Genomic DNA, 26,986 nt, shown 5'->3' on the forward strand with positions numbered 1-26,986 from the left:
GCCGATTCAAACATATTTATTGAGCTATTCACTAGAAAGGCTAGGAAGGATATTCCAAAAACACAAGAAAACGGCTGGGCTCTTTCCATTCAACATGGCCCTTCTCCAAGGCCGAGGCTATGCCTTACCCCAAACAGGGCAAGAGAAAGGTACCTGCTCCACACCAAGGGCAGAGCTGGGGTACATTCAGGAGGATGGGGCTTAAGACCTCTCTACCCCAAATCATCATAGAAAGGTTCAGGTAGAAAGGCACAGCCCCCCTTTCCTCCCCCTTAGAGACCCAGCAGGTAAGGATGGTGCTGGACATAATGGTTACTTTGCTTGTTGTCCTGTTTGCCTTTTCCAAGTGGTCATGTCGTTGAGGTGGGGAGTGGAGAAGGGGAGGACACAGTCATGTCAGAGATCCTGTAATGGGAGACATGGACAGAAACATTTACATCAGCACAGACTGAAGGGCAAAGAGACAACTGCCAGGTCCCCAAACAACAAACCTACCCTCCTCCCACCTTCCACAGGGTCACGCCTGAAGCTCCAGGACAGCTGAGAGGGCAGGCGATGGCTGCAGCCTCTCTCCACCTATTTGACAGGTGCATGGGTTACCTGCCAGCCTCTCCCAAAGACACCTGACTCCTCTTAGGACACCTTCTGTAGTGTTTTGGGGACACTCACCTCGATGTTTAGCTCTGTAGAATCTAAGAGGTCCAGTCCGTGCTCACTGGGGGAAGACTGCTAGAGAGAATGGGGTCCAAAGTCAGAGGGTCCTTCACCCCCATCACTGGTGGACAGCAGCAAAGGGCCCTTTCCAGTCTCACAAGAACAAGCGTTGAGGGCCACGGTGGGGCCCTGCCGCAGTCGGCATGCAGAGACTAGCAAAGGTGGGGCAGGGTGAAGGGTCAGGACTCAGCTTCCCTGGACTCATAAGAGAAGTGTTTCCTGGCCTGTGTTCAGCTGTGGAGCCAGAGCTGGGACTTCTACTGCTGGGACTTTAGCAAAGACTGTTTCAGTAGAGGCCTGGCTCTCTGGTGTCCATCTGAGGACACTGTTGTTCATTTCTCCTGAGCACAATACCTTGCTCTGTCCATCCTCCAACCCTCCTCAAAGAGCAGAGAGGGAGCAGAGGAGCAGCAGCAGCAGATGTGAGACCGCCTTGTTTCTAAGGCACCTAAAGCTCCTGTGCAGGTGAGGGGCTGAGCGCCTGGTCCTAGAGAAGTGGCGGCTGGGCCAGAAAATGGAGTGTGGGGAAGAGCAGGTGCCAGGAAGGAGGGAGGAGGGCAGGGGAGGACTGAACCCAGGGCCAGGCTGCACTGGGTGGCCTTCCAGTCTCCTCCTGACAACTTTCAGTTCTTAGATTTGGAGGCAAAGTACTTATTTGGGGAGAGAGATGGAGTGTCAGTCCAGCCCTCTTGGTATTTTGAATCTCTCCTCCCTGTTTCTGTAATAAAAGTGCAAGCAAAGTGCAAAGCAACTTGCAAACCTCCCTCCTTTACTGTTACTCTTCCCAGAAGTCCTAAGCAGCTCTGGGACAAGAGCACAGGAGGCCTGACAGGAGAGTCCCTCTCCTTTCCTTCACATGTCTGCCTCCAGTTCTGGAGGGCAAGGGAAGCTTGGGTCCACTCACCTTGTCCATATCCTGCCATTCTCCACTTAACTCATTCTGAATGTCTAGCTCTTCATCGTCCTCTTCCATAAGGCTGAGTCTGATGGCAACAGCAAAGAGCAGAAGCTTTCAGGTTGTTTTTTAAGCCACTGAGGGTTTCTCAGAGGCTCCCAGGGAGAAGAGGTGGGAGGTGAGGAGAGCAGGGCTCTCGGCTCCCATGCCTGCTCCAATCAGAGCTGGGCTACTTCCATCAGTTTTACACCCTAGGTTCCATATTATCCTGGAAGGTGGTCTGTGGTTCAAACAAGTTCAGAAAACACTGGTATGGAAGCACTGGCAACAGGGAAAAAAACCCTCACAGTGGGTGACAGGTTTGAAATGAAGACAGAAGATGATGAGAAAAGCTCACCGGTTCAGCCGGTTGCCCAGACCAGGACCTGGAGGGTTGCATGGAGTCCAGAAATGCTGTGGGCCCGAGAACCTTGACTTCTGGGTGCCTGACAGGGGATGGCTGTTGGGTATAAAGTCGGATTAGTGATACAGGATAAAAGTAAACAGTGAAAAGAGGGGGTAGAGTGGCCATGTTAAAGGGCAGAAAAGTTCAAAACTCAGGGAAAAATTAAAATTTAAAGCTAAAAAAAAGGTAAAGGACTGGAGAGGAACCCAAGAATGAATGATGCTGCAGGAGGGAACAGTAAGACACCCAACTCGGCTGCCAGCCCCTGATGCTTCCGCCTCACCCTTGGGTAAACTGCGGTTCTGAGGCGCCTTCTTCTTCCATCTTGTCCAACCCCCCCAGGGGCTGCCTGCTCTTCACAGCCGTGGATGTGAGGGGCGGGGTGGCAGGGATACTGTTCAGCTGTAGGCTTTCCTCCTGGGATGAAGAGACATCCTCTCTGTGCTGCCTGGAGGGGCCTGCAAAGCAGCAGCAGAATTAACTGAAGACCAGGTACTGCCACAGAAGCTTCTCAGGACCTGCCCAGGATTTGCTTAGGGGAAGTTAGGAAGAAGGGAATGGGAAACCCATATGGCTTCATTATGTTATGACTAAAATCTGAGCATAGCCATATGCACTACAAAATAAGGCTTCTGGAACTCTATTCAGGACTTGTCCAAGAAAAACTTACTACACAGCTGAGAAAACAAGATGGAAAGAGAGGTAAGTATCCATTTTGAAGATGTAAACAGTGATGTATCAACACTGGATGTGATTCAGGGGTGGGCCCTAGAGGAGAGGCCTCCATTAATCAATGTGCACATTCAAGATTTCTGTGGAGAACAGGCCTAGAGGGCAACAGCATTTTGGGACCCAAAGCCAGGGTGGAAGCATGAGGGTAAGGAAGGACACAGGAATGGGAGGTTGAATTTTCTAAAAGCCAGAAAATGCGAGATGACCACAATGCCAGCGTAGCTCTGCTGTGCAGGTAAGTGGAGGGCCTGGGGCTCAAAATGTTCAACTCTCTCCTCAGAGACCCGAGCAGCCAAAGGCGAAAGAAGTCCAGATGTCTCAGAAAAGAGATGAACTGATGTTAATATTTATCAACTGTGAACGTTCACACCCTGTCACTTCCCTCCCCACAGCTGTGTAGCCAGAAAGGGGGCTACTGCTGGTTTAAGGGAGGCTACAGAAACCAGGAAAGAGCCTCACCCATGAGCATGTCTCCCCAGAGAAGAACACTGGGCCCACGTGGATCCTCCTAATAACCCCAACCTACAGATGGAGTGATGTTCACAGACACAGCCCTTCAGCCTCTCTTTTCCATCCTCACTGGCTTCCAGAGCCATTCAGGTTCAAACCTTTAAAGGCCCCCAAATTTATCTAAAGCTTTTGCCTCTCCCCTGACCTCCAGATGCTGCTGCCCGGCTGTCTGTCCAACACCTGCTCCTGAATAACATGACGAATACCAAAGTTGGGCTCTTCCCACTCACCCCCTTCCCCATCTCATCTGACAGCTCCATCTTTCCAGCTGCTAGGCCAAAACCTTGGAGCCATCCCCAAGTCCTCTGTCCTATATCCCATACCCAATGCGTCAGGGAGTCCCATAGTGAGACCTGGGAAATAAATAGAACAGAGTCCAGCAGCTTCTGCCTCTCAGCCATGGCCCTGTCTACCCACCCTCTTGTCCTGACACCCACACCAGCCTCCTCATGGGGTCCTGTGCATCTACCCCGGCCCCTCTACAGCCAGGTCTCTATACAGCAACCAGAGAGCCCCTGTGAAAACATAAGGCAGATCCTGTCATGCCTCTTCTCAAATCCTTCAATGTCTCCCCAATTCTGAGTTAAAGCCAGTCTTTACTCAGCCTTGGATGCTCTGTGGTCCTGCCATCTATTCACTCTTGTATCTTAGTCTCTATTTGGCCTGAGTCTTTGCTGTTCCTTGAATGTGCCAGGCTCACGCCCACCCAGCCAGCCACTGGACTGGCTGCCCCTCTGTATGCTCTTCTATACACACCAAGACTGCTCCCCTCACTTCCTCCAGGGCTTTGCCCAACACTCACATTCTCAGTGAGGCTTCCCCCCGGTCACTCTAAAAAAGGCTGCAATCTCCACCTTGCCAGTGTTTCCTCATCCTCTTCCATGCTTTTCTGTGACAGCACATAGCACCACCTGACACTCTCTAAAGAGGCATTTGTCTGTTTTTGTTCACTGCTGTATTCCTAGTACACAGAGCTCAATACACGTCTGCTGAATGAACAATGGAACCAGTCTTTCCATCTTTATGCCACCTTACTAACCCTGTTTTAGGCCAACTAGTCTATACATCTATGAGTTTCCACAAATGCACACCTTCTTCTGTTTTGCTTGTGCCACTCTTTTAGCCCATGATACTCATTCTTCCTCTGTTCAGCTTTTATAAATTTTACCCATTTTTTTAAGCTTCAGCTTAAACTCCACCTTCTTGGTAAAGCTTTCACCTATCACATAAAGTGAAGTCTTCCTTTCCTCAACTCTATAGCATTTGTATGTTGATTCCCAGACCTTCTGGATATTGTCATTTAATGGTAACTGTTCGTAATTCAGATTTCCTATGAACATATTTTCTCTCTCCCCTATTAGATGGTAAGCTGCTTGAGGATCCTTTGTGTTCTCTAAAACACTTAACACAGAATCCTGCATATAGCAGGTCCTTGACAAGTACTCATTAGTTAACTGATTAAAAGCAGAATTTCCTGGTGGCATAGGGATAATTTTAGGTAGTACACAGAAGACACTGAAAAGAAGTCACACTCTACCTCACACCATATATAAAAATGAACTCAGAATGGATCACAGACCTAAACAGAAGAGCTAAAACTAGAAAACTCTTAAAGAAAACACAGTTGGACAATCTTCATGACCTTGAATTAGGCAATGGTTTCTTAAGAAATGATACCAGGTACAAACAACAAAAGAAAAACCAGGTAAGTTGTATTTCATCAAAATTAAGAACTTTTGGTTTCAAAAGACACCATCAAGAAAAAGACAACCCATAGAATGGGAGAAAATTTCTGTATATCTCATAAGCAACTCCTATCCAGATATGTAAGAACTCTTACAACTTAACAATAAAAAGACAACAACCCTATTTGAGAAGGAGCCCAGGATTTGAAGAGAAATTTCTCCAAAGAAGATATGCAAATGGTCAATAAGTATGTGAAAAAATGCTCAACATCATTAGTTATTAGGGAAAAGCAAATTTAAACCACAATTAGATATGAACTCATAGCCATTGGAATATGGCTAAAATAAAAAAGACAGGCAATAGCTAAAATAAAAAAGATAGACAATAACAAGTGTTGGTAAAAATGTGGAGAGACTGGGACTCTCATAAATTGCTCTGGGATTGATGTGGGCATTTTGGAAAAGTTTGGTAGTTCCTCAGGAAGTTAAACATAGAGTTATCATATGTCCAGCAATTTTACTCCAGGGTTTATCTCAAGAGAACTGACAACACATGTCCACACAAAACCTGTACATGAATGTCTATAGTTATATTATGTATAACAGTCAAAATTTATGTCAAAAGTTAAATCAAAACATTTGGATACTAGTTGGAATGGATAAATGTAGAATTGCTATACAATGGAAAATTATTTGACCATAAAAAAGGTATGAGGTTGTGGAAAGCAGTATGGAGGTTCCTCAAAAAACTCAAAATAGAAATACCATTTGACCCAGGAATTCCACTCCTAGGAATTTACCCTAAGAATGCAGCAGCCCAGTTTGAAAAAGACAGATGCACCCCTATGTTTATCACAGCACTATTTACAATAGCCAAGAAATGGAAGCAACCTAAGTGTCCATCAGTAGATGAATGGATAAAGAAGATGTGGAATATATGCATAATGGAGTATTATTCAACCATAAGAAGAAAACAAATCCTACCATTTGCAACAACCTGGATGGAGCTAGAGGGTATTATGCTCAGTGAAATAAGCCAGGCAGAGAAAGACAAGTATCAAATGATTTCACTCATCTGTGGAGTATAACAACAAAGAAAAAACTGAAGGAACAAAATAGCAGTAGACTCACAGAACCCAAGAATGGACTAACAGTTACCAAAGGGAAAGGGACTGGGAAGGATGGGTGAGAAGGGAGGGATAAGGGAGAAAATGGAGCTTTATGGTTAACACACATAATGTAGGGGGTTGGGGGCATGGGTAAGGCAGTATATACAGATAAGACAAGTAATGATTCTGTAGCATCTTACTACACTGATGGACAGTGACTGTAATGGGGTATGTGGGGGGGAACTTGATAATAGGGGGAGTCTAGTAACCATAATGTTGGTTCAAGTAATTGTATATTAACGATATCAAAAAAAAAAGGTATGAGGTACTGATGTGTGATAAACCTTGAAAACATGCTAAGTGAAGGAAGTCAGACATACAAGGCCACATACTGTATGATTTCATTTATATGCAGTGTCTAGAAGAGGCAAATCCAGAGACAGGAAGCAGATTAGTGATACTGTCTATAGCTAGGGAAGGGGAGAATGGCACTGACTGCTAATGTTTTAACGTACACAAGGAAAAACACCTAACATGTCAAACTTGTGATTTCTAGGATATTATCGTCTAAGGTGAGATAATATTTAAAAAAAGAACTTAAAAGTCCTTAGGTAGGTTATAAGACAGGTAGTGACTGGAAGGCAAAAATATCATGAAGGCTGTGTAAAAATCCTTAAAATCTGGGTAACAATACAAGGTGTCAAGGGAAGGCACCCTAAATGTACAGATCTCTTAGTCAGCCTTTGGTTTTATCATTTGTTTCTATCTGTTTTTTCATAGAGGTTTGCTATTTTTAGTTGGCTAGATAAACCCTAAAGAAAATGAGTACCCTTAATTGTAGATGCTCAGTGAAATATTTTTTGACCAAAGGAAAGTATGAAGGAGGCAAAAGACCATACACTTCTACCTGGGGACCATACAGCAGCCATCAGGGAAGCCGTGTGAGCCCCCGAGGCCAGATGCAGGCCACACAGGGTACTTTACCTTCCAGGCGCCTCCTCTTGGGGCGGAGGTAGCCCCTAGGGCTGGCCTCTGCCGTGCTCTCCACAGGGCTGAGGGAGTGGCAGTAGATGGTGACAGGACCCCAGGGCTGGCCAGGTGCCTGGGAGAAACGCTGCAGATACTTTTCCAGGTAGGAGAGTCTAAGGAAGGGGTGGAATGAAGAGGCTTAGCTGGCCCCCTGTGCCCTCCTGTGCCCTTTTCCCCTAATCCACATCTTAGCCTCCCACCCACCAACTTACAGCAGCTGCTTGTCTTGATGGAAGAGTCGAGGGGAAAATTCTGAAAGGAGCTCCAGGAAGGCTAGATGTGGGGGCTGACTGGAGGAGCCAGCTGGAGGAGGCTCGGACAAGGAGAACTTGATGCCTTCCCTTGGTTGAACAGAGTTATTTTAGAAGGATAGTCCCTTCCCTCTTCTCTCCCATAGCTGCACATCCACTCCTAGCCCACCCTGTCCCCAAGCTTGTTTCCCAGAGTAAACCAGCCCCCCAACCTGCCTGCTACCCTCCGAGACCTCACTCCCAGCCTCGCTGTACACAGCCTGGCTCAGTCCTCTAACAAACATTCAAGTACCAGACTTCCAACCAATACTTCCTTACTTGTGTAGCTTGACTACAAGGTCACGGTTCTGTAGCTGTTGGGGTCCAAAGCTCAAGGCAAACCTCCGGGCCAGGTCCCTCATTTCAGTAAAGGCTGGGAGCTCATTCAGGCCCTCGGGCCCCTGTTCCTGCAGCAGTTCTGTGTACAACTGTGCCCAAGAGACATGGTGCATTGGGGGAGGACGAACAGTGGAAATGAAGAAGTAAAGCATCCCCTTCTCTGCCCAGAAATCCAAAAGGGCTAGAGACACAATCTGCTACTTTTACTTTCCTCCCAGGACACCATCCCTACCCCTGACCTGCTACAGCAGAGAGACTTCATCTCTGCTCTGCAACAATAAATAAAAATGTCTGTGGTAACTGAAGGGGCTGAGAGGGAATGGACTGGAAAAATATCAAGAATTGTTGGTGGTGCTCTGATGTCCTAAACAATAGTTGAATTTCTATGGAGTTGGGGTGGAAACTGCCTGGTCAGTTAAAAAATACTTTCTAGTGGTCTACAGTCATGGGGGAGATTGTCATATAATGTTAAGAGTCAAAATAAATTAGAAAGTTCCAGCTCGTAAGATCCCACATCTGAAATAGCTGGGGTTGGAAAAGAGCGTGACTGCAGGGAAGGCAAGTCACAGGCTGAGGCCCTCAAGGCAGAAGGTGTACCTGCTTGAGGCTCAGCAACAGGATCTGGGAACACTGACTCCGGTCAATCTGCCTTGCTCTAGTTAACGTTTCCTTGATAATATCACCATAGTCACTGTAGAACTGAGAGAGGAAATGGAGAAGAGATGTTTGAGCACAGGAAAAGGCCGTTTCCTCTTTGTTTCCTCCTTTACATGCCTGATCATGCCTCTTTCCAAAAGTGCTGTAGGGAGGGAAACAGGAACCTATGTATAAAACTCAGACTAGACCTCATTGCTGGCCAATAGGTGCAAAGCCCAAGATATCAGAGCTTAGGCAAATAAAGAAGGAACAAAGTGCCTTGTGCCCATCTCTTGGAGAAGAGTCCTAAGCCTGCCAGTGCTCACTCTCTTCCAGAACTGAAGCCATTGCTATATGTCTCCCCTGATGAAGCAGAAACTTTCATCTGTTGTTCACTGCTATGTCCTTGTGCCCAAGGTTGCTTGGCACACTGTACGTGCTCAGTAAAGTGAAATCAATACAATGGTGGGAGGAGGAACATCCAGGTATCTTTAGGAAGAGTAAGACATTTCCCCTCCACTGAGTTTCTTTCTCCTAAAAGCTTTTTCTCCATAATTACTTGTTATTGAGTCTCTTTCCCTTGTCCCTTTGTTCTAACCCCCTACTGCTTTTCCCTTCTACTTCTCCTTTAACCCGATGCCACCACCCAACTCTCCCTTTGGTGGCGCTGCACTACTCAAGTCACACCACACTTGGCTTGGTTCCTCACAGTACCCTGCTGTAGTGCTTGAAGACATCGGAGGCGGCATCCATCTCCAGCACCCCATAAAGCAACAGCTTGCAGAACCCAGCCAGGAGGCGGCGCCGCTGGTGCAGCTGCTCTATCTGTAGGTGGTCCTCCTGGGAATGACCTGGTTCGCATTAAATGCAGAACGTGAACATCACAATCACAAGATTAGGCCTCCTGCCCTGTATTCCCAAACCCCATTCCCTTCCCAAGCCCCAGGTATAGAGTTCCTGTACCACTGCCCAGTTCTCCAGGCTGGATGAAGACGTGGTCCATGAGGAAGCTGGCTAGCTCAGACTGGAGAGTGGCTTCAGGAAAAAAGACAAGGGGCCTAAGGAAATCACGTCCCCCTACAATCATCTGAGGGCTGAAGATGAGAAGTAGATCACTTAATAAGACAAAAGCCTGTTGGGGGAAAAAAAGAATGCTTACAAAGCACAGAACGTTGACCAATACAGAAATTACACAGTGATTTTCTCCTTAGAACAGGGTTTCCTCAGACCACAGGGGAGACTTGCCTCCTCGGCCCCACTGAGGTACATGCTCACCTGCTCCTGGATCTCCGAATCCATGTCTGAGAGGCAGCTCTGGCAGAGCTTGCAGAAGGCCACCATTCTGCCCTTCAAACTCAACAGCTGCTTCTGTGGAGACAGTGGCTTAAGGGGGAGGAACGGAGATGCAGGCTCCTCCATTCCCAACCCCCTAACTCCAGCCCATGTTTACCTGGGAAGCACCTGATCTAGAAAGGTGGGTTAGTGTCCAGAGAATGGAAACATAGATGAGACTCAAGGCTGGCAGGACCACCTGCAATGATGAAGTGTTACAAAAATGAGGGGTGGTCAGGACAGTGAGGGGCAGGCAGGGAAGGAGAGGGAGGGAGGGACACAGACAGGCAGATACATGCAGAGCAGTGAAGAAAGACAAAAGCAGTGAAGACAAAATGAGGTCAGGGAGACCCGATTCCTTTTCTGGTGGAAAGAACTGATTGCGGATAGTCTTTGGAAGGTTCTATACTGGGTAGAGAAGCCACTTCTCCCGGGTTTATCTGAAGTACCCTTAGAGGCCCACACTGTTATCCTTGACTCTCTGGATGCCAGAAAGGATGGGCATTTGCAGGCACTGGAAGTACAGGTCACCTTCTGAGGGTGGACAAGAACAAATGACACACACATGTTCTTCCTCCCTCATGTCTACTCCACATCTTGGGACAAGAACTGCCCAGAAGAGTTGGTCGCCTGGGACACAGGGCCCTTAATACTCCTCTCCAACTCCGTATCACCAACTTCTTGGCTACTTGCCTGGTGAGGAATCTCTCCTGTGTCCACAGCCCTCTGGAGGAGTCGGTAGCATGGGTCGTAGAGCTTCCAGTGGGTTAAGTCATGAGCACTGGGATGGGGGTGGGGGGACATTACGTGAACAGAACAGGAGCAGTCACCTCCACAGACACCAGCATAAATGGGGGAGGGGGCAGGAGGTGAGCTGCTCACTTGTAGAAAGCGGAGAGGCGCTTCAGAGTGGCTGCCAGACTGTACACCTCATCCTCATCTAGGAAGGATGACTGAGGAGAAAAGGTCACAGTCGGGTTTTCTGGAGAATGCACAGATCCCCGTTCCCGTCCTGGGGCACTCTCCCACTTGGGGGCCCCAGGGTTCAGGCCCAGTTCCTACCTGCAGCAGTTCTTCAAGTTCTTGCTGGAAGCGGTCAGCCAGCAGATCCACCAGCTGGCTGCGGGCAAAGTCCACCCGGCTGAAGAAGGTGAACTCAGGATTACAGAGCAGATAGAGAGCATGAGCACCAGCCTCGAGTACCATTGGCTCTGCATGCTTCACCACCACCTCCTGGAGCTGCTGCAAGAACAGCTCCAGGTGCTGAGAGAAAAGGAGAAGACTTGCGGTGGGGAGGCAGGGAGGATACTCTTCTGGAGGGGAATATAACCCAGGGCAAGAAGACAGGGTTGGAAACATTAGACTTCAAGGACAAGATGTCTAAGAAGGGGCATTTTTCAGAATTTTTCTGGAACCCACATTGTTGAGAAGAACCAGAACTGGCAGTATAGTCATTGACACAACCAGAGAAGCAGCTGGTGTGGAAACTCTTGTCTTCCTCCCACTCACCTTCTCCAAGCGCCCGGTGCAGTAAATGTTGAGGTCAAAGTAGTTGAGGAGCTGGAGCAGGGGGGCGACCTTCTCTGCATCAGCTGAGAACTGTGCAGATTGACAAGGAAGCCTCCTCAGCTGATGCCTACCTAGCTCCTACCCCACTCCCCATCAGAAGCCGTTTCCTTCAACCTGCCCATCCCCAGACGCTGAGCACTGGGGCAGTTCTACCTTGGCTAGGAGCTGGGGGAGCAGAGGGATGAGGTGCTCGGTCAGCTTCACCTTGTCATTGGCTTGGATCTTCCGTTCTTTCAGGGTTAAGCCCTGGAATTAGTCAATTGGGATGGCGGGAAAGGTGTGGAAACACTGGGTCCAGGTGGTGTGTGCATGTACACCTCCTCCCCACCATCTTATCTGCTCAGGAAGGAAAACCGAATTCAGCAGTGCCTTTCATAATTTTTTCCTGGAAATGGAATTCTTTGAGGGGCAGAGGAAAGGGTACCCTAGCCCAAGACTGGAAGGTAAGGATGGACAGTACCATCTGGATATAACACTGCTAACCAACCCACCCACCCCTCATGCTATACCTTCCTCCCAGTGACCCGCCCCACAGGCGGGTGACCCTCTGAAGCTTGCCGGACACTCGACACAAGGATTTCTATCAGTGTGCTCTCCTGCACGTCGCCCAGGTCTGAGATGGCAGGAGGATGAAAGACACAGGAATACAGATTAGCCATCCTCCACCTCCAAGTCCCCCTCCTGCCCCCACTTCCCTGACACCAAAGCCTTTTACAAGCCAGGGAAGAATCTCTCCTGGTCTCCTACTAGGAGGTCATGTCCCCTGCGCTGGGTACGTACTCTGGTCCTTCTCCAGCAACAGGCTTGTTAGGCTCTCCCAGTTCTTCAGCTGAGACCCTGCACAGTCCCACAGGCTGTCTACCAAGTAAGTAGCATGGTCATGGAGCTATGGGTAAGGTACTCAGTAAGTTTGTGAAGCCACATTACAAAACTTCACCTAAAAACAGCTTCTGACTAACTGCATGTCCCCTCCCATCTCGCCAGCTCCATCCTCCTCTACCTGCAGGGTTATGCACAAAGACAAAGAGCTCCTTTCCATACATCACCTTACTTTCCATGAAGAAGGACAGCAGAAGGTGGAAGAAAGTCCTCTGGGCACAGGGACTTCGGCGTTGCTCTTTTCCCCCCGTTTTGGTCATTTTGGTCTCACACTCAGGGTAGAAGAGCCTGGCAGGGAGGGATGGTCAGAGGGAAAGGACACAGCATGGGAGGAGAGGAGGAGTGGAATAATCACTAGGGAGAGGAGAAACAGTCTGAGGATAGCTCGAAGGGAATGAGGCGCAGAGCAGAGGAAAGTCCCAAGCAGTGGAAGGGGAAGGGTGACACCAAGAGAGCCTCACTAGGTATAGGGCTGGAGGGGCCTCAAGAAGAGCAGCAGCAGAGGGGGGAGAGCAAACACCAGGGATGGTGTTAAAGGAACAAACGCATGAATGAATGAGAGGAGCCCACTCACTTCCAGTAGAGAAACTCCCCTGCAGCAGAGGCCAGCGCTCGGTTGGAGGCATACACGACGGGGTAGATGCTCTCACAGTCTGCATCTGTCAGCACCCCTTCCATGTTCCTGCCAAGAGAAAAGGAGAAAGGGCAGATGGGTGTGGATGTGTCTCTAGTACAACTAAGGCCAGAAACAAGAGGCAAAACCAAGGAGGGTTAACTCACAAAAAACTTTTAAATGAAGAATGGAAGACAGAGGAGTATGGAGAGTTAGAGAAGAAGGGAAATTTTCCCCCTGAAGATCCTGCAACTCAGGAGGACATCTGTATTTCAACCCATACATAAGGAAGAGCCAATGTACAACAGGCGTGGGCACAGGACTCTGAAAGGGCCTGTCTGATGCTGGAAAGGCGGAAGTTTGAGAAGCTTGCCTCCCCACTTCCCAGGACTCACTTAAGGATAAGTATTAGCAACCTGACGGCCTCCACCGCCACATCGTACTCTCGGTCCATGACCATGGAAACCATCCGGTCCTGCAGAAAGAAGAACATTTTCAATTTTTTGTGTCCATCCCATAATTTGAGAATTACAATTTGAGAGATTCCGAAAGACAGTGTAGAAGCAGATGCTGGGAAAGGTGTAGCTATTTAAGAGCAATAGAAATGGAAGATAAGGCAGGGAAATGGGACCCAGGAAAAAGTCAAGCCTAGGGGGACTGTCCCAACTGTACCTTGAAGCGGCTGGTGAAGAGTTCCAGGCGGGTGGTCAAGTCCCGGCTGCTGTACAGTCCTTTCAGAGCCTTCAGGCACTTCAGACGGACCTCCCGATGCTGTTGAGGAAAATGGAACCGACTGATCTCTCTGGGCTCACCCCTCTCAGATTACTTTTTCTGGGCCTGGTGTCCTCTCTTGAGGACTGAGATGTCTCAGAGACAATGAAAGCTGTCTCCTTACATGAAAAGCAAAGGATCACAGCAGAATTTAGCGATCATGACACAAAGGGTCTTTCAGCTACGACCCTAGCAGTTACATTACCAATCCATCAATAACATTCTTGCTTTTTCAGAGGTTAAGTCTTTCTCTCCTCTACCCTGGTTTTGAGGTATTTCCTCTCTGGACACGTCTTTCTCTTTTCTACCTTATCCTACTCCCCGCCAATACTGGGGGAGTTGTGAGGTTCACTGCCTTGATGGGATCATCACTAGTGAAACACCAAAGTGGCAGGACAAGGAAAAGCCAAAGAGTCCTGGGGCAGAGAAGAGAAGAAGGGGAACAGGGGAGACCAGACGGCCTCAACTCTCACCTTATCATGCAGGGTCCAGCCAATATATTTTAAATAGCTGTCAGTAAGGAAAGAAGTACTGTAGCTTTGCATCCAAGACCCAATCTCCTCAATGCAGATAGCGCGGATCTCAGGAAGGACATCCCTAGACAGAGAGATAAATTGACCCCTATCACCTTCTCTCCAAACTCACCATCTATCCTATCAGATAGCTCCGACAAAGAAGTATCTATTTTCTTAATAGAATACTATGTGCCATGCCTTTCACTTCCCCCTCCCAACGTAAATACTATAAAAAAGTAAACATTTTCTTTCTGTAACCAGCCTGTAACATAGCTGAATTTTACCTTCCATGCCACTCTTAAAAAGTGATTTTGGAAGTCAATTTAACTGTTAACCAAACGTGTGTTTTAACTCCCCAAAAAGGTTAAATCACTGAAGAGTTCTGGACAGGCAGAGGTTAAAATCTAGGTAAGAGTGAAAAACAAATATAGATGTTCTTTGTAACCCAATCCTACCAATTCTTTACACAGTATAAAACTCCCCTGCCTTCAGCAGTGACACAGCAGGCTGGGCAAGGAAAAGGCCTGCCATGCTGCACACCCTCAGAAAAGCCCTGCCTTTTGGCTCTCTCTCTGCTCTTGTCCCCTCCAGTCCCCAGCCCCAGGAAGATGGGCAAAGGGACGTCTTGGACAAAATTGGAGCAGAAGAATACTCAGCAATGCCTTATCCTCTTATTTGCTCTCCCAGAATAGCTTATAAGATCCTGTGTAGGTGGGGACAAACTAAACCTAATTTGAAACATCTGTTGTCAGAGTTTTTACTACAGCTGCATTAGCTCTAGGACTAACCAAATAACTTAGAATTAGGAAGGGGCTCTGTTATTTTTAGAGATTCAACAACCAGGGACCAGCTGCTTCAATGAGAGGAGCCCATTCACTCACCTATACCGATGTACAAAGACACCCCTGAAGAGGGCATTCATCATCCCCTCAATCTCCTCTTGATGCTCTTGGAGCTGGAGGACAGGGAGGAATAGGTCAATCTCCCTTATACCCCAACAGCATAAAGCCACAAGAATATGCAAAAGTACAACTTCCATCGACTTCCTATTTATTACAGGGCTCAGTCTGAGCCCCTGATATCCTATGTTCCCTTTTAAACCTAATTCTGGAAAAAGCTGTATAGTTAACTAATGTCTCAAAGGTTTGGGTTTGGAAAAAATATCCCCTCTGTCTGGTTATTTTGGTTATCTTTGGCTATTCAAAAGTCCTAGGTGGTAGTTACATGTTTTTGACAAATGATAATTGAGAAAATAAATTCTTAAATAAATTCTGTGTTTGATAGGAGGAATGGCACTAACAAAAAAAGAGAATGAAGAGATGAGATCAGCAATTCTCATATGGGGCCCCCAGGAGACATTGAGCACTGTCTGAAGACATTTTTGGTTGTCTCACTTTGGGGAGGGCACTGCTGCCATCTAATGGACAGAGGCCAGGATGCTGGTAAACGTCCCGCAATGCCATGACAGCCCCATGGCCGAGGAACCCCAGCTTAGATGAGTAACACATACCAAGGAAGCACGACTATAAAGAGCATCACAAAGACTCAGATTTATGAGGGAGCAATTAAAAGGCAACAACCCTACCTCTTCAACAAATCAATATATTAAGGAGAAATGGGGGGAGGCAGAGGTTCCATGTAAGATTGAAAGAGACAAAAAAGCACAACCACCAAAGGCGATGCATAGTCCTTAATCAAATCCTGACTGGAATTACACAGATATAAAATGTATTTAGGGGACAAATGGGGAAGTTTAAATATTAATTGGTATTAGAAAATTATTGTTAGGAAATTGTTACTATTTTTTGATATAAAAATGGTATTATGTAGGAATAGTTTTTAGAGGATCTATGTTTTATATTTCTTTAGAGAACATATTTAAATCTTGAGGTTGAAGTACCAATAAATGTAAAATTTACTATAAAATAGCAAAAAAAATTGGTGAAGCAAATATGGTGAAATATTAGTTGTTAAACTTAATTTGTATATAGTGTTCATTTTATCAGTGTCCCTATTTTTCTAGATGTTTGAAAAATTTCATATCTAAAAGAAAAGGAAGGATAGGGAGGGAAGGAGGCAAGGCAGGTAGGTCATCAGTACCACATTCTACAGAAGCTGGGAAAAGGGAGATTGAGAAAAGGCCAATGGCTATAGGGATTATGAAGTCATTGGTCTGGGAGAGTAATTTCAAAGAAAAGTGGGGATAAGGGCTAGAAAGCAAAAACTGTTCGGTTGGACATTAAAGCAGTAAAGAAATACTTAATAAGAAGGATAGAAATGGAGTAGTTTATAGTGGAGGAGTGAAGAAAAAGTCAAGGGCCAATAAACGCTTATAAGCGGAGAGAGGAAACAGTGGGGAGGGAGAGATAAAAGACAAGAAGGGGGACGGTATTTGATGAAGAGCATAAAGAAGTCAAAACACAGGTCACACTAGCATGTCTACTTCAGGTCGGAAACAGACCTAACACATACAAGATCATACTGATACTAAAAATAGCAAAAGAGGATAGAAGTAGGTTTCCTTCTCTAACGACTGAGCATGGAAGAGACCTCTGGTGAAGCTGGGAAAGCAGCCGACTGGTTCAGTCAGGTCTGAAATCCCGCAGGCCTCATGGTGGGGGAGTCTCAGATACTAAGAGAGAGGGTGTGTGGTGGGGAATCAGTGCTATTCTCACTACAGACCCAGCTGCTTAAAGGTTTAATCAGAGTGAAAGATTCTGTTAAGAAACAAAAGAAGTACCTACCATGTGCCAAGTTAGGCAATTCACTCATCATCTCATTTAATCTTCACAAATGGTACAATTATCCCCCTTTTAAAGAGAAGGAAACTGAAGCTCAGAGGCTACAGAAGGCCATGGAGCTAGTAGCTAATTGGAACAGAATTAAAACCCAGGAGTGAAAGGCCTGTGCCCTTTCCATTCCTTGAAACCCTGGCCTCCCTTGTCAGTGGGGGTCTTTAGTACTCCTGTAGTGACCTGCAGACTCTGCACTTGACAAAGTATCCAAAGTCAAAACTGAACTCCTTGCACAAGACGCAGGCACAATACTTACACACTTCTGATAATGAATATAGACAACAGAAACTGAGCAAAAGTGGAATTAGAGAGAATTTTAACATTTACTCTAAATTAGATTTACTGTGCTCACATCCCAGAAACAAGATGAGCATGCAATGACCTCTGGGAGACAGGACAGGTCTGCTAAACTATTGCCAGACACCATCATTCACAACTTGCAAGGTCGCATAGGGGCTTGTACCTAACTGGGAGAAGTGCTTGGGATCCACGCGGGATGAGGCCAGGATGGGTTGGCACTGGATGAGCTGGGAGGGAGGGAAGGGGCAGGGCTGGTTTTCACCTCCTTGCGTTTCTCCAACAGGCTCTCCAACCGCTCAGGTGCTCTCTGTCCTGGCCCCTTGTTTCGTTCAGCCTCATACTGACGCTGATTGTTGTCTTTGTGCAGACTCAGTTGGAGGGCAACTCTTACCAGGGAAGTCATTAGCTTCATGGCTTTGTCAGGGAAAAAAGATAAAGGAATCATCACTGAAGTCAAGGAGGGAGGGTAGGCTCAAAAAAGAAAGAACAGGGCAGTGAAAATGAAAAGCTAGAGCAGGGTGACCCTAAAATCCTAAGACTGACTGTTCTGGAGTGGACTTTTTTCCTCCCTAACTCTTTTGGGCTTCTTGTAATCCTCAGCATATTCCCAGTGCTGAGCTATGAGAAACATGCTAAGGCTGAAAGTTGTCACTGTAATCCACCCATTTACAATTCCACTAGTGAGAAACTGGACCGAGGCTCAGGATAAAAGCAGCATGGCCTTGAAGTAAAGAGCTAAGATGTGGGTAGGAAAGAAGATCCAGGACTGGAGAACAGAGGAAAGTCCTACCAAACCCCAGAAGATCTATAAAATTCATAAAAATGAGTATTTTTATACATTTGTAAAAACTAGTGCTCACCAGCCAGCGTGCTAGTGTGACGGAAGGCACGGACTTGGGAGTCTGAAAGGCCAGTGAGCAGGGAGATGAGGTTGTCCATAGGGAAGCCATCATAGAGGAGGCTGTACTGGCACTGATAGACCATTGTCTTCACAAACTCACAGAAGCTGCTCTGGAACTTCTTCCAGGAAGGACCTGGAGCTGTCAAGGGATAGTCTCCTGAGTCCTAGGGGTTTGTGAAAAGGATGGGGAAAGTTATCACCAAGTCTATGAAGCCACAAGGACTTTGGACATCAAAACCCAATAGTAGAGTAAAAATGTACCTCTGTTATCCCTCAATTTCCTGCTATTCTTAACTCTAGAGGCATATTCAGATAATATCTATGGGTCCCATTTGCCCCCAAGAGACTGAACTCCTCCTTCCAAAAGCTACCTATTTCCCAGATTTAGAAAAAATGGGATAATGGGCCTTGTATTTTGAAATAAGAGTGGCAAGAAGATCTTGGTTGTCTTTCTGCACCTCATTAAACTGTTCTGTTAGGTGCTGGATGATCTCGGAGTTGGACATCTTCTTGAACATCTCGGGGGTCACAGTGCCTGAAGAATGGAGAAGATGAGGTACTTAAAAGGAACATAACACGACACTATGACCATTTACACATATATCTAAAGACAAGGTAGGGAATATACTGAAATATCCCAGAGACCTGAATCCTTGTCATAAATCTGCCGCCATCTAACTTGTGTATCTGCTGTTAGGCAACCTCTCTAGAAAACCCAAAGGAATCAAGCAGTAGAAAACAATGGTGTGAAAAAAATCCAAACAAAAAAAACAAAGAAAGCAATAAAACTATACTGATTCTAGATTCTTATAATACCACCTGCCTGAGACTATCTTGCCCCAATAAATTAGGTCATACATAGCCTCTGGGATATGGGCACCCACAGTTTCAGTGGAGAAATATAGGATGAGGTGACTAATAAGGAATAAGAAGATAAAAGATGATTCTATCTAGAGAAAGGAAGGCTAAGGCATCTGATGGTCCATTTTCAAATATGTGAGTATCATTTTTATCACAGTAGCATTATTAGTTATTTTTCCACAAAGGGTCCTGTCTCCAAACCACGTAATTCCCCCAGATCACTTACCTATTTACCAATAAACAATGTAGTTACATATGTGAAAATTTTTTTATGCTTTACCTTCTCCTTTTACTTGGGAAACACCGAATCCCATTCATTTCAATGGAGGAGACGTTTCATAACATAGGTGCAAAAGGCTAGGCACTAGAAAGGAATAGTTTACTCACCTTTACATCCACAAGATTGGATGAAAAAGTTAATGAGCTCCAGGAATCCTGCATCCTGGTCTTGCTTGTAGCTATCCAGCCACTCATCCACCAAAGACTAGGAAAACAATGTGGATGATTTCTATTTCTGGCAATGGGACTAGAAATCCTGTATGATCTTCTCAACTGAAGCATCTAAACTTCTGATTAAATATTTTAAACATCTTTTAAAATGTATCACTGAACTGGAATTAAAGGTAGGATTCTATATAGCTCAAAAACAAAGTGAAGGTAACAGTCCTGGGACATAGCAAGTTGATTTTTGCACTAAGGGGTCTGTTAAACTCTGGGAACCCTGACCTCCTGTCCAGATGGCTACATGAAATGCAGAACATAGGAGATAGACCCTAATGGCTTTCCAAGAAGAGTAGTCCAAAAGAAGGTTCCTGCATAAAGTTGGTTCCTAAAAAAATCTCATTCTCCTGAAAGCAAAAATGAGAAATAAATCTACAGGTCAGAAGGGGAAGCCAGAAAACTAGCTTATTATGACCTTACTAGGGGGTTGAGGAAAAAAAATTCTCCCTTGAGACTTAACCATATAGCTCTCAGGTCTGGATTTACAGTCCAGATCCTCAATACCTACAGGTCAGAATAACGTCAATCAGGGAATTTAATTAAAAGTGATTCTAGAGTGTCCCTAGTCAACTGCTAGAAGCAAATGCAGGTTCCTCTCTTAGAAACCCACCTTCAACCCAGGCCCCAAAGAATTTCAACATACAGAGCTACATGGAAAATCAGCAGCTCACAGTAAAACCTAGTAAAGAAATAAGGCCCTGAAAGGAAGAATCAGCAGGAAAAAACAGAATTCTATTCACAGACTTCAGACAGTGACATTATCACAGATTATAAAATTATTATGCTATGACTAAGGAAATAAAAGCTTGGAAGCAGAAGCAAAGAATAATTTTTAAAAAGGCCAAACACAACTTGTAGAAGTGAAAATAACTAAAATTTAAAACTTCAGTGAATGGATTAAAAGCAGATTGGACACAGGAACAACAAATGCTGGAAAGGATGCAGAGAAAGGGGAATGTAAAATAGTTCAACCACTGTGGAAAGCAGTATGGAAGTTCCTCAAAAAAAACTAAAAATAGAAATACCATTTGACCTAGGGATTCCACTCCCAGGAATTTACCCTAAGAATGTAGCAGCCCAGTTTGAAAAAGACATATGCACCCCTATTTTTATTGCAGCACTATTTACAATAGCCAAGAAATGGAAGCAACTTAAGTGTCCATCAGCAGATGAATGGATAAAGAAGATGTGGTACATATACACAATGGAATATTATTCAGCCATAAGAAGAAAATAAATCCTATCATTTGCAACTACATGGATGGAGCTAGAGGGTATTAGGCTCAGTGAAATTAAGCCAGGCAGAACTAAGAACAACAAATGATGGCGAGGATGCGGAGAAAGGGGAACTCTCCTACACTGCTGGTGGGAATGTAAGCTAGTTCAACCATTTTGGAAAGCAATGTGGAGGTTCCTCAAAAAACTAAAAACAGAAATATCATTTGACCCCATAATCCCACTCGTTGGAATTTACCCAAAGAATACAACTTCTTAGATTCAAAAAGACATATGCACCCCTATGTTTATCGCAGCACTTTTACAATAGCCAAGAAATGGAAGCAACCTAAGTGTCCATCAGTAGATGAATGGATAAAAAAGATGTGGTATATATACACAATGGAATACTATTCAGCCATAAAAAAGAAAGAAATCCTACCATTTGCAACAACATGGATGGAGCTGGAGGACATTATGCTCAGTGAAATAAGCCACACGGAGAAAGACAAATGCCAAATGATTTCCCTCATTTGTGGAGTATAACAATGAAGCAAAACTGAAGGAACAAAATGGCAGCAGACTCAGAGACTCCAAGAATGAACTAGTGGTTACTAAAGGGGAGGGGTGGGGGAGGGAGGGTGGGGATGGAGGAAGAAGGGAATTGAGGGGTATTATGTTTAGTACACATGGTGTGGGTGATCATGGGGAGAACAGTGTAGCACAGAGAAGGCACATAGTGGATCTGTTGCATCTTACTACACTGATGGATAATGACTGCATTGGGGGTATGGGTGGGAACTTGATAATATGAGTATATGTAGTAACCACATTGTTTTTTCATATGAAACCTTCATAAGAGTGTATATCAATCATAACTTAATAAAAAATTTAAAAAAAAAGAAAGAAAGAAGCCAGGCAGAGAAAGACAAGTACTAAATGATTTTAGTCATCCATGGAGCATAAGAACAAAGCAAAAACTGAAGGAACAAAACAGCAACAGACTCACAGAACCCAAGAATGGACTAACCATTGCCAAAGGGAAAGGGACTGGGGAGGGTGGGTGGGAAAGGAGGGAGAAGAGGAATAAGGGGCATTACAATTAGCACACATAATGTGGGGGGGTCAAGGGGAAGGCAGTATAGCACAGAAAAGACAAGCAGTGACTCTATAGCACCCTACTATGCTGATGGACAATGACTGTAATGGGGTATGTGATGGGGACTTGATAATGGGGGGAATCTAGTAATCACAATGTTGCTCATGTGATTATAATTAATGATAAAAAAGGCAGATTGGACACAGAATAGAAGATGAATGAACTGGAAGATTAAATCACAAAAATTATTCAAAATGTAGCTTAGTAAGACTAACAGAAATAGTGAAGAGCTATAAGAAACATGGAGAACAGAATGAGAAGTTCTAATGATGTCTTGATGGAATTCCAGAAGAAGACAGAATAAGGAAGAGAGAATATTTGAAAATAATTTTCTGTAGTTGAAAGATATCAGTTCTCAGAGCCTGGAAGCTAATGGATCTCAAGCATGACAAATTGAAAAGGATATATAAACATCTTATAAAAACATCAGAACAAAAAAGCAAAATGGATCTTGGAAAATGTAATAGCAAAAGAGATCTTTAACAATGGATTTGCATTTAATACTTACAAAATATTTATAAATTACACCTGCACAAATAATCAGCCCTTAGCCATATGTGGCTATTAATACTAAATCAGATAAAAATTAAGAATCTAGCTCTTCAGTCACACCAGCCACATTTCAAGTGCTTAGTAGCCACACGTGGCTAGTGGATACTACACTAGACAATATGATATCATTCCCATTGTTACAAATTGTTGTATTAGACAGTGCTAATGTGACTGATAGCTGACTTTCAGCAGCAATAAGGGAGTTAGAAGGCAGTGGCAAAATCTTTTAAATGTGTTGAGAACTATCATCTTAGAATTCTATAAGCAGGAAATAACCTTTCAAGAACAAGGGTAAAATACATTTTATACAAGCAAAAAATGAATTTGTTAACAAACTCTATCTAAGGAAAATTTTAAAGGATAAAGTCTGGGCAGCAAGAGAATGATTCTGTATGTAAGATTTGAGAGAAATGACGAACAAAGAAAATAAATGTACATAAGTACTATATGTAAACATATAAAAGAGTAATGTCTGCTGTGTTGGGAAAGGGGGAATGGACAGAAATGAAATACTATAAAAACATGTAAGTTGGAAGGGGCAAATGGATTTAAGTGTGCTTAGGTCATTACAGAAGCCAAATCCAAAATCAATCAAGGAAAAAGGAAAAAGAAACAGAAAATGCATGATAAAGTGAAAGCTCATAAAGTGGTAGAAATAAATTAATCAGTAGAGACAATATATGTAAATGAATTAAACTCCTTGTAACGAGATTGGCAAAATGGATTAAAGAACATAATCTAGATACACGTTGTATGCAGGAGACAGACTCCAAACATACATAGAAAGACAGATAGGAAGATACTAGGCAAATATTAACCAAAAATAAAGCTAGTGTATACATATTAATATATAACAAAACAATTTTTGTCTTGAAGTATAAAAAAGTATCACTATATAACAATAAAAAGTTTTATATACCAGGAAACAAAGCCTCAAAATATTTAGCAGAGAGGGGCATGAAAACGAAAGGAATAACTGATAAAAGTCACCCTTGTTTTAACATACCTTTTTCAGTAATTGTTATACCAGACCAGAAAAAAAGAAAGAAACCCAGTAGAAATATCAATATCACATTTAACAATTTGATGTCACCCAAGAGAACATTGTAGCCAACAACTAGAGAACACACGTCTTCTTCAAGCTCATGCAAAACAGTTTTAGAAATGGACTAAATACTAGGTCATAAAGAAGGTCCTTTTAAATTTCAAAGACCACATATTCTGAACACAATTCAATAAAGTCAGAAATCAGTAACAAAAATATAAACAGAAAAACACCATGCTTGAAATTTTGAAACTTTTCTAAAAATTTTAAGAATCTACTTTACATACCTATATGGCTGAATCTCAAACAACTAAAATAATTAAGTCACAGAATGCTATATGAAGAATGATTCATTTTTAAGTTAAGGAACACATTCCTTAGTGATAAACTATAATAATATAGAAAATTTGCTCTAGTGGTTACCTCTTAGTGGATGGTGTGGGCAGAGGTGGAGAGAAGCTATACTACAGCACTATTAATGTTTCATTTCTTGAGTTGACCCTAGAGATGTGGGTGATCATTTAAAAGAATTTTTAACTACATGTAAGCCTTACACAATTTTAGGTTATAACACAATTACAATAAAATTACAGGAAAACAATGGAGGGAAAAAAGAATAATGTTCAAAGTGGAGCTAATAAGTGATGGGGTGAAGAAGATGCCACCCATATTTCCAAGCTTATTCTCTTGATTACCCAATGTCCCTCCCTTACCTCCTCCATCAGTCACTACAGGCAAAATCGATCCCACTCTGTGATACTTCTAGGAAACTCATGCACGGCCTCCCTTCTAACACTCCAAGTCACTCTATAGTTTTATCTGTCCTTCCTGATATAGGCTATGTTCTCTAAAATATCTACATTAAATCAAGTTTGTAGACAATGGTCCTATAAAAGTTATGATGGTATCAAGAAACAGAAGTGAGACAATCTATTTTACCTGCATGTCACTTTTGGCAGCTTTCACAGCATCAAAGATATAACTGGCTAGTGGCTTGGAGTCTTTCTGGCTATGCCCATGTACCATTTGGGACTCCTTCTTTGGCTGTTTTGCCACCTAGGAAGTATAAAGAGATCAGGAATGTTTTTAAAAAGTGAAGTGACATTAACACTTGGTGTCATTATCGCACAGGTAGACTTAAGCTGCCAATTCCACAGCAGTTTGAGTTACTGACTCAGATCTGAAATAACTGATTTTTATATTGTGAACTTGATTATTTCTAACTTTATCTCCTTTTTAAAAAGTCCCCAAGCCCCATTTCTGTTCCTCTATACCCTAACACCTTCTTCTTTTGTTCTTATCTCTTTAAAATTTACCTTTTTCCTACTCTGTCCCTTGACACTCCTTAAGTCTTATCCTTTCATCAAATATATTTCCTGAGCCTCTTCTGGGCTTTCTTTTGCCACTTCCCAGACCAGATTTAAAAACAAAACAACACTGACTGACTCACTGGGGTTGTTTTGAGTGGTCGTTTTGCAGCTCTCTTCTTCACATTGCGTCTCAAGCTGTCTTCAAAGTCACTGCCTTCATCAGCTGACAAAGAATCACTATTCCTAGGAGGGAGTACGGTTCTCTTCAGATACAACACCCAGTCCCTCCAGGTGAAAGGGTAAATGAATTACAGTTTCTGTCTCTAACTATATCTCCTCTCCGTGAGAAAAATATATTCAGATTTCCTTCAAGAAGAGATGAGTTTACTGTTACCTGGAAGTAGGGACAGTCTTAAAGGAAAACTTTCACTTGAATAAAGCAATGAAAGTGAAGAATGAGGAACTGAGGTGGGTGAAGGACAATCCCTTCCTAATATTCTCTCTGAATAAGATGATCAAATGATAGTTCAGCAGGCAGAGGGAAAAAAATCAGTGCGGTTCAGGAAGTCATATATTACTTATACATACACTGGAGAAAACAGGAATGACTCAGAGGAGGCCAATTAAAATAACCAGGGGACAAATCAGATCTTGTATGATATTATTTTTCCCTGAAAAGATTTTTAGAAAGATATGCTATTACAACCTTCACAGAACAAGCTCGTAAATGATAATAGGTAAGGATAGACATACCTGTTTATGAAGTCCCCAAATAAAGGCTCTACAGGACACCAACTAAAAAATGTATACCACTCTCAGGCTACAAATAACTCTTTACTTCCCCTTCCCCATCTTCCACCAGAGGTCGTATACGCCCAACATAGAAATGTGTTCAAGAAAGGTATGGACAAGCTGGATGATGAATTTAGAACAGGATGTATTATTCTTGATGCCTACAACATGCAGAGCAGCCAAGAAACTGCCAGTGTAGGTGGAGGGGGTCACTGTTCTGATCCAGGACAGCATCTCGTTTCCACGAGGTCACTTGCAGGGGGAGGGCAAAGCTGCCCCTGCTGCAGGAGAGAGCCAGACAAGGTAACAATCTCTCCCCAACTCCACTCACCCCTCTGAAGCCTGGTCCGAGTTCCTGTCGTCACAGGGTACATTGACAGATGAACTAGAAGATGCAGACAAGCCCCTCTGCCCACCTCCTATTTCTCTCTGCAGTGGGGAGGACACGCTGCTTGGGGACGAGGAGCTATGAAGCCGGGAGGAGGAGGACCGGAGGGTAAGCATAGTGGTCCAGCTAGGGGAAGACAAGAGAGGCAAAGGCTCCTGCCCCACCACTTCTCCATCCCCAGCCCTGACCATCCCCCTTCCTTCCAAAGGAACTGCTCTGGAACTCCGGGTGGGCACGAAAAACTTTTGACCTAAGGCATCAGGGGATTAAAGACCTACCACCCAGACACCCACAATGGGTTTGGAGTTGCTCCCCAAGCACAGAGCAAGGCACACACCAGGGCCCCTAAACAGATCCCGCTCCCGAGGCTTCGGAAACGTCAGTTGCCTGGTGCAAGGGAACCAGATCAAACATTAGAAAAAACGAACAAGCAAAACCCCAAATGAACAAGCAAAACCCCAAAGCACCCAGGCTTTCACTCCTAGAAAGTTGGACCCTGATTCCACATGGAATGGCTGAGAGGTGCCATTAGAACAGGGCCGGTAATGCTGTTGGAGTGAGAAAAGCTGGCGTTCTCTCCTCTTCCTGAGCCTGGTTTCTCTGACCCTGCGGTAAGTGTGCTGTGAAGCCTTCTAAAACGCTCGTTAGACCGGCTCTGGGGCCGGGTTTTTTGGCCTCGGTGGAGCAGGCCACTGAGGGCTGCGTCCCTCTCAGGGCCGGGAACGCCGGAAGGAGGTGCGTCGTATTCTTGGGTCAAAGAGGAGCCTCACTGTCTGAGCCCGGAACGGGGACTTGTGGCCGAGCAGGGTTGAGGAAAGGTCGCGGCCTCGGGACCCACAGGTTTCTGCAGTCACACCACCTCCAGCACAGACGCCCGCCGCTTCCCTTCCGGTGGCGTAAGAATCCAGAAAAACGCGGGAAGGAGTCAGGCGGCTGTGCGCAGGCGCGAGCCTAAGGGCTAGTCTCAGGGCTGATAATTGTCGCGAGGTTTGGGCCTGTGCATACTTGTGCCTCACCACGTTCCAGTCACACCGCTCCGGCAGCCTCGTGAGGCCGCGAGCTCTCCCGCTAGTCTGCCGTCACGTGGGCTTGAGCGCGCGGGCC

General features: G+C 44.7%; 1 protein-coding gene across 1 annotated transcript; it reads right to left on the reverse strand.

The window, feature by feature from the left end:
• Positions 1-26,942, reverse strand: STAG3 (STAG3 cohesin complex component). The gene is made up of 34 exons (XM_036904645.2): positions 25,826-26,942; positions 24,843-24,945; positions 24,332-24,448; positions 19,308-19,404; positions 18,518-18,594; positions 18,019-18,223; positions 17,421-17,572; positions 14,945-15,018; positions 14,022-14,145; positions 13,450-13,548; positions 13,173-13,252; positions 12,739-12,846; positions 12,332-12,452; positions 12,066-12,171; positions 11,795-11,898; positions 11,439-11,531; positions 11,226-11,315; positions 10,779-10,979; positions 10,599-10,669; positions 10,410-10,497; positions 9,835-9,915; positions 9,660-9,752; positions 9,348-9,516; positions 9,099-9,235; positions 8,346-8,447; positions 7,689-7,837; positions 7,332-7,460; positions 7,075-7,232; positions 2,338-2,512; positions 2,007-2,108; positions 1,619-1,697; positions 670-729; positions 496-576; positions 1-405 (listed from the first exon to the last, which is right to left on the reverse strand). Exons 1-34 carry the CDS (start codon positions 26,071-26,073, stop codon positions 397-399), a joined length of 3,882 nt encoding a protein of 1,293 aa, XP_036760540.2. The 5' UTR covers positions 26,074-26,942; the 3' UTR covers positions 1-396.
• Between the last annotated feature and the right edge of the window lie 44 nt (positions 26,943-26,986).

Source organism: Manis pentadactyla, chromosome 10 (assembly GCF_030020395.1).
Source record: "Manis pentadactyla isolate mManPen7 chromosome 10, mManPen7.hap1, whole genome shotgun sequence".
Lineage (NCBI taxonomy): Eukaryota > Metazoa > Chordata > Mammalia > Pholidota > Manidae > Manis > Manis pentadactyla.